The 13,796-nt window shown below is 36.1% G+C and overlaps 2 protein-coding genes across 3 annotated transcripts in view; both read right to left on the reverse strand.

Annotated features, from left to right (window-relative positions):
- The window catches only part of LOC131931389 (galectin-5-like), an 858-nt gene extending 669 nt beyond the window's left edge, over positions 1–189 (reverse strand). Inside the window, exon 1 of the mRNA XM_059288195.1 lies at positions 148–189. Coding sequence (XP_059144178.1) covers positions 148–189 — 42 coding nt within the window. The remainder of the gene's footprint in view (positions 1–147) is intronic.
- A 5,844-nt stretch (positions 190–6,033) lies between these two features.
- Positions 6,034–13,796, reverse strand: part of LOC131931488 (sex peptide receptor-related protein 2) — a 35,628-nt gene continuing 27,865 nt past the window's right edge. The window contains exon 3 of one of the 2 annotated variants that reach the window (XM_059288321.1): positions 6,034–7,171. In XM_059288321.1, the coding sequence (XP_059144304.1) occupies positions 6,115–7,171 (1,057 nt within the window). In that variant the 3' untranslated portion in view covers positions 6,034–6,114. Of the gene's footprint in view, positions 7,172–11,118; positions 12,410–13,796 lie in introns of those variants that run through there. The other variant, XM_059288330.1, reaches the window with a different exon arrangement.

The raw sequence follows: 13,796 nt of genomic DNA on the forward strand, positions 1-13,796 counted from the left end.
TTACTAACTAAATAACTACCGCACTATCTTAATCAATCCCGCAAAGAGTTCTCTGTCCTGCTTGAGTATGGGCCACCAACTACAGCTCTCCAGAGTTCTCTGTCCTGCTGTTATCAACAGGTATGGAAGAAAAACATCACGACTTACCATGTTACCAACAGCTATTCCACAAGGTAGATCTAAATACATAATCTCCGAGATCAGTGAGATTAATTTTGTTTGTTGAATGCCTTAACGTAGGGCATACACCGCACCATCTGCAGAACTACCACCATCGAACTTTAAACCAGTCACATCGTCAGCACCACAAAACTTGCATGTTTTTGTGGTTTTATCGTAGGTAAAGGACACACAATTGTTGGTGCCAAGACATGATCTGGCACAATCTGTCACTGACAGTCCTGTTACAGGTGTCGTGTCATTACACCCCTCGTATGTCAGACTTAAGATCTCAAGCCTTTGTATGTTGCCACCCTGTGTTGCACACTGTCCATAAGCCGAGTTAACCGCTAGAGCACACGAGAGCCACAACACGAGAAGCGAACACATCCGTTCACAACTCAGCCAGCTGCTCCTGACCAAAATGTAAACAGCCTCAACCGTTTCACTTAGCAACATAACTTCTCACTTGTTTACATGAGCAGGAACGTATACATTTGTCAAAAGTTTAAAACTTTAAAGTTTTAATTTAAGCATGAAACAAAGTAACTCCTGTTTTAAACAGTTGCGCTGTAAATGCCAACATTTCTGGAGCCGTTAAAATATCACTAGGAGCTGAACGTGGAGGGGCGGGGCTTATCATATTGCATGCTCTTTATTATCCAATCAGGCTACTAGGTCTAACTATACATTTTTTATGGGTAAAGTAAGTGAGAGTATGCAATAAATCAATACTCTGAGTATTTGAACTTCTGACAAATATATATATGTATACATATGAAAACATAGAGATATATATTTGGTTTTATAATGGTATTACTGCAGGCTAGTGTAAATTACTGTATCATATTATATAAGCCTGGTATTGAAATGACAATTTTTCTTTTCCGTCATTGTATGCTTGGGAGGGGTAGAGTGGGATGTGGGGGCTAACGACCATCTATACAAGCATAGATATAATTTTCTTACTACTAGATCCTTATTTTTTTCTGTAAGCTTTTAAAAAAAATAATGTTTTTGTGTCATACTGTATATTATTCGTCTTTGCACATAAATCTAGGTTCCTGATGAATGTTCTTATACTTTTTATTTTAAAATTACATCCCGTAAAACGAATTTTTACCAACTTTTGTGTTTTCCATTTTTGCTGTAAGATTTCTAGTGTCTTTCTGTTCCACAAACATTTGTAAGAATTGATCTTCTCCTGGGGTCTCAAGCGCCTGAACTGTGGAGAGCTGGTTATGTTTGAAAGCACCACGTATAGCAGCTAAATATTTTATAAGAAAGATCTTTACAACAAAACTTAAAAAAAACAGCGACATCGGTTTAGTTTAGAAATTTGATAACATCTCACCGTTGTAATGGAACACTGAGTTCAATTATTGATTTATTTTGTACCTGTTACCTATGAGGAGACAGTGTTTACTGCTGCTGTGGTTATCTGTGGTATATTAACATAGCTGATATATATTCCTCTTAAATATAGGATTATTTCTTTCCTCTTAAGATAAAAAAAAATTAAAATGCCATCTTAATTTCGCATGGGTTTACTGTAAGATTAGAACTAGACAGAACAAAAATAAAGTAAACATAGCTTTCTTGTTTATTATCCTTTGTACAAAACTATGTGTATTCTAAAACATAATATATACATTAAGATTTAAAATTGAAAAATAAGCAAACACGATTTAATTTTGGAATTCGTTTGAATCGAACCAGCATTTCTTCAGTTAAATTGTATTGTATTATGCTGTTTCGAATGACGTAAACAGTATATACTAGTAACAAGTTGTTCTAAATATGCACATATTTAAATATGTTACTTATATGTTATTTATAAGCTACTTATGTCAAGAAATTATTTCTGTCTATTATAGAGTGGGGGAGGGGAATTCTGGGCCATGAGTCATATTTGTCTCTTATAGAGTCGAGTCGATGGAAAATTATCTGCATTTATTTTTAGAATCTTTTAAAAAAAAAACTTTCTTGCTCAACTTACAGAACATACATTTACATCTCAAAAATGGCCCAAAACAAAAAGACTTTTTAAACTAAGGTGTCTCTGTAAACGATTTCTAAATAAACCTGGTGCCCTTATTTGTGAGAGCGGTAGAGAGGATGAATGATAAATAAAATATACGCACTCATAAGCTGGCCAGCTCGCGATAGTTGGAGAGCTCTTCACACTGAAAAAAAAAGTTTCTTTATCCTGAAATGGTTGCAATGTCAATCGATTCCCATGATTCTTCTCCGCTGTAGGCAGCGGTATTCTACTTACATTGAGTGTAGGTAGTCGTAGTGTACTTACATGAAGTGTAGGTGGTGTAATTCTACTCTTACATAAAGTGCAGGCAGTGGTATTCTCCTTACATGAAGTGCAGACAATGTTATTATGCTTACATGAAGTGTAGGCGGTGGTATTATACTTTTAGGTTACGCTTCGCTGAGGGGAGAGCGACCGTCTTCTAAACTACGCCACCCCCCCCCCCCCCTCGACGTAATAGAAATAATGTGTATTTTATGTAGAAAAAAATAATTTAACCGCCCCACCCAATTTCGTCACTTCAGAAATTTTTCAAAATGCCCCCTACAACGCCCTCGCCGGAGAAAAATGTCTAAAAGAAAGAACAGTTATGCGTGCAATAAAAATAGACTCTGTTACATTTAGTTGCAGGCAATAAAAAATAATCTCTAGCTTTTGTTCTAGTACAACATTTTTTTTCATCTGCTGCGAGAAAATTCGGGTATCAGACTATCTGGATAAAAATGTGTTTTATAAGAGGCGAGGTGGTTTCAGTTGACCTATAATAAAACACAGTAGAGAGTCATGGCGTCCAGCTGACGGAAAAATAATTAAACATGACGTCTTATCGTTGTAGAAGGTTGTAACGGGTGGAATTTGAAGTGTAGTTATGAAGGTTAGATGATAACGTTAAGCCGGCAGCGTTGGTCGAATATATCTGAGGTCGGGGTGCCCTGTTCGTGTGTGGACCAGTTTTGTCGCGGGTTTGAAGCTTACAAGAACAGCGGTGTTTAGGGAGGGGGGGGGGGGGTAATTTAGATGGAAGAGTTAGCACACAGTCTGGCTTTCTCTCAGGGATAAACATGCTATGGGCATGACGAGACGTTATTATAATGAAAGCTCTTTGATGCCGACGAGAACATTCAAACAACCACATTCAATTATATTCTCACACACACGCACACACACACAAACACACACGCACATACAAACACACACACTTACACACATACAAACACATACACATACACACAAACTCACACACATAATTACAGATATTGTTTTATTGTAAGAAAAAAACCTTACAATTTGTACAGCAAATGTATACATTAGACATTCATTAAAGCTTCGAAAGTTTGTTTATCCGTTTACTACTGTAATTAATATAACTATATATATATATATATAAAGTATAAAGTGTATAAATTTATATAACACAATAGTTTTACCTTCATAATTAGATTTCTGTTCAATATAATTGTTGTTTTAATTGCATTCGTCTATTGCATAAAACAATGCAAATCTAAATCACATCACAAACCATTTTATTGATAATAAATCTTGGTAATTATTTTAACAATATATCTTATATGATTAGTTATTAAAACTATTTGTATGATATACATTTTCTATTTTGACAATCTTTTAATAACTATAAAGCTATAATAATTACCTAAAATTTTAATTAACACTACAATAACTGATTAGAATTGTTCAGTAAAATCAATATTTGAATTATTTTTAGAAAATATGATTGTGATATTTATTTGTTGCCAAGAGACTGCATGTATTAAAGCCAGATCTAATGAATGCATATTTTAAAGTCAGTTTAACTACCTTAGAGGTTTTAAAATAATCTTGTTTTACGAGAGGTCACTGTGATCTCTGTTGACCTATAATAAAACACAGCCAGGTACTGCTGATTCCAAAAAAAAAATGGCAGAAAAAAAAAAATCATCACGCATTATAAACAAACATCACAGCATGTTAACCTCAGCTGTAGAGCGTGGATGTGGGTTTGTTAAATTTAATACACCGTACTAACGTCAATTGTAGATGTGGGTTTGTTAACGTTAAGCCCAGTTTAAGGGTCAGGATGACCTTTGTATTCTGTAAATCGCGGCCAATGTTTCCTAGGTCAGTGACCTGTCGAGTCAGGATACTGTTTTGACCTTAGTCTCTCGGGTTTGATACCAACAACATGATTTTAAGGCGGTGCGCTCTAATAAAAAACATTATTTAAGAGATAGAAACAAATCTAATTTAAGTACATTATAGCTGGAGAAAATTTTAATTAGAAAACATTTTTAAGATATGAATATGTTTACATAAGTGTAGGAATATAATGAACGTGTTTATGTTAAAAGTCAGGGATACATAGTGCATACATAGATGTTTTAAATGGAAATTTAATCAATCTTTCCTTTTCATCAAACTTTCAAAAGCCATTTATTTAAAAACTGTATAACATTTTATTGTTGAACAGATACTAGAATCCCTTTTCTTTCTTCGGACAAGTCCTAAATGTCAAAATTAACTGATTTCATAATGATTGCTACATTTACATTTGAGGTAGTAAGGTCTGTTTGTGTTTTTATTTTTCTATCAACCATGTTTGCTGTGTTTAGTTGAAATATAAAAATGTATAATGAATAACACACACAACAAAATGATTGGTTTTCACACGAAGAATTTGAGTGCGGTATTCGTGAAATTAAAGCGCTTTAAGAAAAAACTAATTTAAACTTATCTTCACACGTTAGAGATAAGAAATCGCTAATTTTTAAGCTCTTTTGAGAATGTCTGCAAAATTATTTTTTAACTTCAAGTATGTGGAGCAGGCTTGAGGTGTTTTTTTAGATGTTTAGCGTGGGTAGAGATGTTAGCTAAAGCTAAAAGGTTTTTAAACTTTACAGGAATAAGCGTGAGTAGAGATGTTAGCTAAAGCTAAAAGGTTTTTAAACGTTACAGGAGAAAGCTGGATCGGAAAAGAAGTTCCATATAGAAAAATGTGTTGTTATTAAAAGCTGCTTGGGCTAATATACAGAGATATTTAGACAAATAAAACAGTACATGATGTGATAATGAAATTGATGATCAGCACGATGACTAGCTGACAATTATTAGAACAAAATGTAGCTGGTACAAACACGCAACAAGACACGTTCTAAAAACTAAAACATTGCTGCCAGAAATAGTGGTACAACATGAGGGAAAGAGGAGCACCACAATGACAAGATAGGAAGACAACAGGGAATGGGGGGGGGGACATCTTCGAGGGATGGGGAATGGAGGGACGTCACGTAGAGATATAGCAGCACCAAATGTGACGAAATGTGACGACATCATCTCACGTGGAGAGAGAGGCAGGAGGATGACTGAAGCCAGAGTAGAAATGATTAAAACGACCACAAGGATGCTAGCGGTGCCACAACGGATTAGCTCGACTTGTGTACGGGGGAAATAAACGAAAGAAGAAGACAACAGACATAGAACTGGCATTTTAAGACAGTTCACACTTAATGTAAGTTTTTAGATATAAGAAAGTTAATGTTAGTGTCCAGAGTTAGTTAGCCAGAGGTAGTTCAAACACTAGAAGCTGTTCGGTAGTGCCGTGTGATGAGATTGCCCGCTAGGGACCTTGTGGTGGGTTCGTCTGAGGTAGCGCTGTCAACAAAAAAATGACACTCAACGTGTCAACAAATAACCCGCAACTGACGAGATGTTTGACATTTTATCCACTTAGCCAAGACGTCTGGTGCCAGTTTTTCAAAATAATTGCTTTATATTTTATGAGACTTACGGTATTTGTCTAGTCCCCTGAACCCACTCATAACCCGCCGCTACTGGTTGGCTGATTAAAATATTTAATGAAATTACATTAAAATTTTTTTTTCTCATATTTGGGTAGTTTTGCTGACGGTGGCAGAAATCTAAACGCTGGACAGTTGCGAGGCGCTCATGTCCCGACTCTCTCGACTGGCATCTGTGGTTCTAGTGGTCGTCTGATTCTTGCTAAAACGTCTTCTGAGATTCTGGCACAGCAGCAGATGAAGAAAATGTTGCCGGAATCTTTTGGCGGTAAAGAAATAAAGGAAGAAGTTGAAGGCATGGGACGAATCATACAGCATGTACTGAATCGTTAAGAAAAGTTTATAATACGCTGTTTGAACCGATAAACGTGTTGCGTTGTTTTGTATGAAGTAAAAGACACAGGACGGTAGCGTGAGAACAAGAAACAGAACCGACGCTACTACCATCATGACGGTGATGGTAAGTTCGACTTTTTCGGCCTCAGCAATCAGCCTTTCATTAGCTTTATTGGCTGATTCGTTGATTTGACTTACTTCAATGTTTCCTGGTCGAATTAAACTGCGACGTTCGATACGAGACTTACGTAAACCCCTGACAATAAAACAGGTAAATATAAAAATAGCTAAAAATGGCAGAAAAACAGAAACACTAGCGTTAATCCAGTAATAAATATTCGCCCAAAACCAAATAAACTCCTGGTAAGGAGTGCAGACATTGCGATAATAAGTATACATATAAAGAAAGAAGAACATAAAAATAGAAAGCAACATTAGTGCTGTAACAAGTACGGCGACATAGCCGCGTCGTTTGGTGACCAGGTACATTTTCTTGAGAGGGAAACACACGGAAATAAAACGTTCAGCGCAGATAAGGGCCAACATCCAGTTGGCCAAAGACGACATGAATACGGGCAGGAAATCGAGCTTGCAGAAGACTGTACTTAGTCTAAACAGGCGGCTAAATGTCATCCGATGAACTATCAGCTTCAGGACCAGGGCACTACCGTCAGTGAAGGCGAGGACAGCGATGAAAAATGTGGCTGGGCTGACGACTTGCATGGTCAAGATGGTGAGGATTGTCATCAGATTGGCTGGCACTCCAATAGACACCAGAACCCATAGGTAGTATCTATTGATGCCATCGGTAATTTTGTCAAGTCGATCGATTTCGTCTAGCCTAAAAGTTAGAAAAATAAAACAATAATTTTAATTCTTGCTTTTAAAAATTTACACTAATTTTTAATATTAAATTGTTCATCAGGAAATTGTTATTATAGCAGTTGTAAAATACATTACCATATACTGGAAACCAGTGTAAAACATCGAATGCTAATATATGAAACTCTGTCCATGTAACTAAAACGACGATCAAGTTATCGGTATTTTAGAAACCGGAAATAGATTAAAGCACCTCATCTGGATAATCTAAGTATAAGATCTTAAATTTGTGTATTCAACTTATTGTGCTCCTAAGGGAATCGAATTAAGTGCCACTATGGTAGAACTAATTGCCTGACACGGCAGAATGTATTGTGTGGCAGAGTTGCTCAATTCAAAGTTGAAAATTTGTTCTGTTTATTTTATACCCGTAACTTAAATCAGTATCACTGTAGGAAACAAAACCACCCCCACCACTACATAACAATACAAAAGTATGTGGGGTCACTGTTAAGATTTTCAACAAATCTGGGTCGGGTATAGGGGGACTGGGGTGGGGGTGGAAGCAAACTTACATAGATACATTGGGCTTAATTAACACGTAGCGACTGAAATTATTAATTATATTTTCTTTTAAATGTTAAGGTTTTATTTTGATTTTTGAAATGTTTCCAGCATGTTTTATACCTTCATAAAACCCAAGCGAACTATTCAATAAAGTGACAGCACACTTGAAAAACAGAATATCTTACAGAAACATCACATGTACAAAGTGGTATGGCCGCAAATGTGTCAATAAGTATTCATGTGCAATTAAAACAAACATTGAACTTAAGGGGTCGGCGTGGTCAAGTCGGTAAAGCTCATGGTTGCTAAACCAAAAAGTCACGAGTTCGAACCCTCGGGCATATGAGGCTCGTTAGCTGGGGCCAGCCACTCTTCTAGGAGAGACAACTCCAAAAGCAAACAACTGCTGCCTTGTAGTTTGCTCTTGACTGGACAAAGGCTATGGAAGCAAATCCAAAAAGAAAAGCAGGCTGAAATCGGAGTCAATGGCCTCAATGGCGCATAACCAGTTGACACGTATCCTTAATTGTGATGGAGGCGTAGTCGAGTCGGCAAAAAGCTCATGGTTGATAAATTCGAAAAAGTCTCGAGTTCGAACCCTCTGGCAGATAAAGGCTTCCAACACTAAAAATTAAGAACGAAGAAGAAGAAGATTGAACTTAAATGTAATATACTGAAACGAGCCGACCCGCAGCGTATCATACGCCGCTATTTAGTTGTTTTATTTTCTACTTTTCAGTAATTCATAATTTGTGAATTCGACAGTAGAAATGCTGCCACTGAAAATATTTGCTTTAAAACACTACGCCCCCCCCCATTCCCCTAACGCCGACCCTACACCCCCCCCCCCCCCATGAAGGCAGCCTCCTCTTAGTTATTTCTTAGTTACCTCCTTAAGTTTAAAATCGAACTAAATTATCTGTCCCTAATAGAAACCCGGCTCTACGGCTCTACGATTTGTAAACATTTAGCTTTGTAAACATTTAGAGTGAACACCGCTCACCAGACAATGTGGGGGTGGGGTGGGGGTGGTAGTGATAGTGATAGAGAGAAAGAGAGAGGACTGCAAGGAGGCGCTTGCAGCTTTTCTAACGGCTACCAGAAGAGAATTATATATATAGATACTGTGATGGGCCCAAACATTTGTTGGTCCCTAAGCCACCCCCCTCTCCCCCAGGCCCCCCAAACTACACTCCTCCAAAGTCTAAATGGCGATTCCAAACGTTTCCAGCTTACAAAATATACTCAATACATGCACCAAGTATGAAAATTACGTATTATTTTTAAGTCCCGGTTTTACCATTTATATTCTGGCTTTAAAAGATAATTGCTCTTCTTCTGTATAATTAATAAACGGGTATAATAAGCTGCATGTAAGATTATACATACTGAACAAAATTATATGATAAGCAATACATTTGCTAGCATGTAAGATTATACATACTGAACAAAATTATATGATAAGCAATACATTTGCTAGCATGTAAGATTATACATACTGAACAAAATTATATGATAAGCAATACATTTGCTAGCATGTAAGATTATACATACTGAACAAAATTATATGTTAAGCAATACTTTTGCACAGACATCGCAGATGGATTTTCCTGATTTAAACACTATAAACATATGTGGTTGGATAAATCGATACTTCAATCGTTTAAAACTTATCTACTTCCTAAAAATAGATTTTTTTATTCTTATGAAAAAAATATCACAGAAATTATAATGCGAAGTAAAGATAAGCACGACGCTATAACTGTATTGAGTGTGTAGAATTAAAAATTTCTTTCTTAAGTCTGTGAGCCGATGTTTGCAAGTTTACCTACCTGTAGTGGTCTACCTGGAAAGTTATTTTTAGCATGAGAGCCAAGCCTAGCTTGTATCGCTTTTTGTTGAAAGAAAGGAGGGTCGTCTCGTGTATGCCAGGTAGCCAACGGGTGATTATAAACTAGCCGGTCTGATATAAATTAGCCGGACTGATATAAATTAGCCGGACTGATATAAATTAGCTGGACTGATATAAACTAGCCGGACTGATATAAACTATCAAGAATGTTGGTTAAATAAAAATTGCGCAGGAGAATTACATTAAAATTGAAGCTATGAAGAAAGTTGGTTAATTGAAAAATTGCGCAAGATAATTACATTAAAACTAAAGCAGTGAGAATTAACTCTGCACCCATCTGTTTATCTAGGCAGCGTCCAGATTGATTAGTTTTACGACCATCAGCATAAAAGTTTTTAGTCAAACTTCCACAAACACACAAATACTTGCTTACATAAACACACACACACACACAAGCAAACACACACGCGTACAACACTTACACAAACACACAAACACTCACGCACATTAACACACACTGACACACACACACAAGCAATCACACAGGCGTGTAAACACTTACACAAACACACAGCACTCAGTCAAACATAAAACAACATGCAATAACTAACACTTGTACGAACACTTTCACACAAAATCATACAAACACAGTACAAACGTTCACACACTGATACAAGCAAACACTCACACAAGATTATAAAAACAAAATACACGGACACATTCCCTTAAACAGACATATATACAGACATCCATACTGACATCCATACCGCTAATGTAACCTTGTACAAAGTCAAGACGTTAATAAATTTTAAGTCATATCCGTGGTTTGTATGTATTTTTTTTATTTTTGCAAGAGATTCTTTAACAATTTCTGCTTTTAACCGAAATAACTTGCATTTGTTACATTATTTTAGATATAGATAATAGTGTGGATGTTTGTGGATGTAGCTTATAAGATCTTCAAGTTTTTTCGGTAGTGTTATAAAAAACAACAGCCTATAATGTTTTTTGAGCTAAAGCAGTATAATAGTATTAGCCATCTTCCTGCTAAATAATACATGCAAACTGAGCAACTGGAGTCATAAAATGTAAGGCAAAAGTTATACACAACATTAATTAAATAATAATTTTTGGTCACATCAGTATTAATTGAACATTAATCGGTAGTACACGAACGTTCTTTTACAAAAGAAAAAATTAAACAAACATTTCATTAAATTACTTTTAGTAATTCCGATGCTAGTTCTCTTGATTGCGAGGACGAAAGTGAGATTGTTTTAGACAAGCAAAATGTTGCAATACCCTTCAATGATACAAATTTATTTATTGGGTTTGCCGAATTTCATTCAATGATACAAATATCTTTATAGTGTTTGCTGAATGTCATTCAATGATACAAATATCTTTATAGGGTTTGCCGAGATTTCTAGCTACGTGTTAGTCAAGTTAGTTGAGCTGATAATCCGATAAGATGACATAATAGGTTAGAATGTTAAATATACATGTTTGATTTAAACATATCTCGCAAAAGGGGGGGGGGGGGATAATGTACAGCCTCTCCCCGGAGCACTAGCTCCCTCAAACGAAATAGTACAAGTATTCATAATTTATATATAAAATATATACTTGAACCTAGTTTAAGAAACAATGTAAAATGTTTGAATATAACCCAAGCCAAATAGAGGAAAGAAATAATCAAAGTTAAATGATATTGTACGACAGGCTCAGTTTTAGTGTGATTTGCCTATTTTTATTGACTCATTCTTGGGTTTTTGGGCCGAAAATATTACACTGTTGGCTCATTCTTGGGTTACTGAGCCAGAAGTGGTACCCTGTTGAGTGTCACCAATTTCTCCACTCTCGTCTGTCGCGCGAGACTTGCCAAACCGTCTTCTGAGCCAGTCACACAGCAGCAGACGACAGAACTGCCGGCGGAAACTTTTGGCGGTGCAGAAGTAGAGGAAGAAGTTGATGGCGTGGGACGCGTCGTACAAAAGGTACTGGATCTCCCTGAACAGAACATACTTAGCTCCCTTCTGAGTGCTCGCTTCGGCATACGGGATAGAAAGGAAAAAGACGCAGGACGGTAGAGTGAGAGTTAGAAACAGAACCGACGCCACCACCATCATGATGGTGATGGTAAGTTCGACTTTTTCGGCCTCAGCAATCAGCCTTTCACTGAGTTTGTTACTCGATTCGTTAATTTCACTCTTTTCAACGTCTTCTTTTCGACGAGAACTGCGAGATAGGTATATACCTCTGATAGTAAAACAGGTGCTTGTTAAAATAATTACAAATGGTAAGAAAACAGTTAGTGTAGCGTTGATCCAGTAGAAGATATTAGCCCAAACCCAGGCAAAACCTTCGGCTACAGTGCAATGTCCATATGAAATTTGATACATGTAAAGAAAGAAGAACATAAAAATAGCCAGCAGCATCAGTGCTGTAACAAGTACAGCGACATAGCCGCGTCGTTTGGTGACCAGGTACATTTTCTTGAGAGGAAAACACACGGAAATAAAACGTTCGGCGCAGATGAGGGCCAGCATCCAGTTGGCCAAAGACGACATGAATATGGGCAGGAAGTTGAGCTTGCAGACGACTTTGGTTACCATCAACGTGCGAGACATCTGATTGAAAATCAGCTTTAGGACCAGGGCACTACCGTCACTGAATGCGAGGACAGCGATGAAAAATGTGACTGGGCTGACGACTTGCATGGTCAAGATGGTCAGGATGACCAGCAGATTGGCTGGCACTCCGATAGACGCGAGAACCCACAGGTAGTATTTATTTATGCCATTGGCAATGCCAATGATTTGCTTGTCTTTCATTTGCCTAAAAATAAAGCAAAAATCAGTTTCAGTGGTTTTATTTTTTGATGTTCTAAAATGCAGTAAAAATTCATTTCTTTAGCTGAAAAAACTAATGGAAAATTTCAACAGTATTATTATCGTAATGTGAAACAGGCGGATGCAAGATTTTTTTTTAAAATTACAAATTATTTTTGATATGTTGTCAAAAAGCCACACTCTTTTGTCTGATAATAATCTTCACTTTTAGTGGATTTTTATAAATTGTCAATTAACAATAAAATTGTACATTAATTTATATCAGTACTTTCAGCATAAGTTATTTTAATATTTTTGGTTTTAAAGAAATATGTAATGTTGTTTATCTAAATACTAATAAAACACAACTTCGTTCGTAGTTTCAAAGTCTATTTGTCTATATCGTTAGATCAGAAAATCTGATGTAGAATGCTAAAATAATTATTTATTAACTTAATTACTTTCTAATTTTCCGAAAGTGACGTCGATAGATCTATTTAAAGTTGCAGAATGAGAAGTTAAATGTATTATGCATCTAAATTGTCCACCGGCTATAGCTTTAACGATATATCTGAATGATATTTTTATTAGGTTGAAACGCTATTATCAATTTTCAATAGGATACACTTGACAGAATGATCTTTCAAATCGAGAATATAATGAAACAATTTACTGCTGTATATCTACTACATACTAGATTTAGATCTAGATCTCTAGATATAGATCTAGAGACTAAATCTAAATTCAAGAACTGAGAATTATCGGAGAACGGTAGGTCAAATCAAAATCAATTGAATACAAACAAGAAAAATTAAAAGCACAATGAATAGCTGAATGTATTAAAGGAACTATTTCATGCCTTAAATGTTTCATATTAGTTTTTATTTCATAGCTATGGAATCGATAATAGTAGGTTATAATTGAACCAAAACTAAAATTTCGTCTTATTTTAGTTTTAGTTAGCAGTGGCCTCCCTTCAAAATTTAAAGGGAGAGTGTGTAAAATAATATGAAATATTTTCCCTTAAATGAAAGAGACTTGCTAACCGAGACGATAGCGGTTTAGCCACTCTGTCAAGTGGAATGAGTATGAAACACGCCCAGCTAGTATTTGTTTTTGTGTTTTAATTTTCTTACATAGAAAGTGCAAAGCGGGAAGTCAAAACGCATCATAATAGTTTGTCATTAGATTTTATAATTTATTCAGTAGGTATTCATATGAGAATTGAGCTCAGAAAATATTATAGAAAGGAATGGATGTTTTTTTTTATGTAAGCTGAGGTGTAACTCATTTGTAGAGATGTATAGCAGTTTCCTTTTGAACTTGGCAGGACAGGTGAAGTAGATGTGATCTTTTATTGTGACCTCAGCTTTTAAAGGGGAAGTGTCGTAAGC

Source organism: Physella acuta, unplaced genomic scaffold, assembly GCF_028476545.2.
Source record: "Physella acuta isolate Inbredline_101_S28 unplaced genomic scaffold, ASM2847654v3 ptg000104l, whole genome shotgun sequence".
In the NCBI taxonomy this organism is placed as follows: domain Eukaryota; kingdom Metazoa; phylum Mollusca; class Gastropoda; family Physidae; genus Physella; species Physella acuta.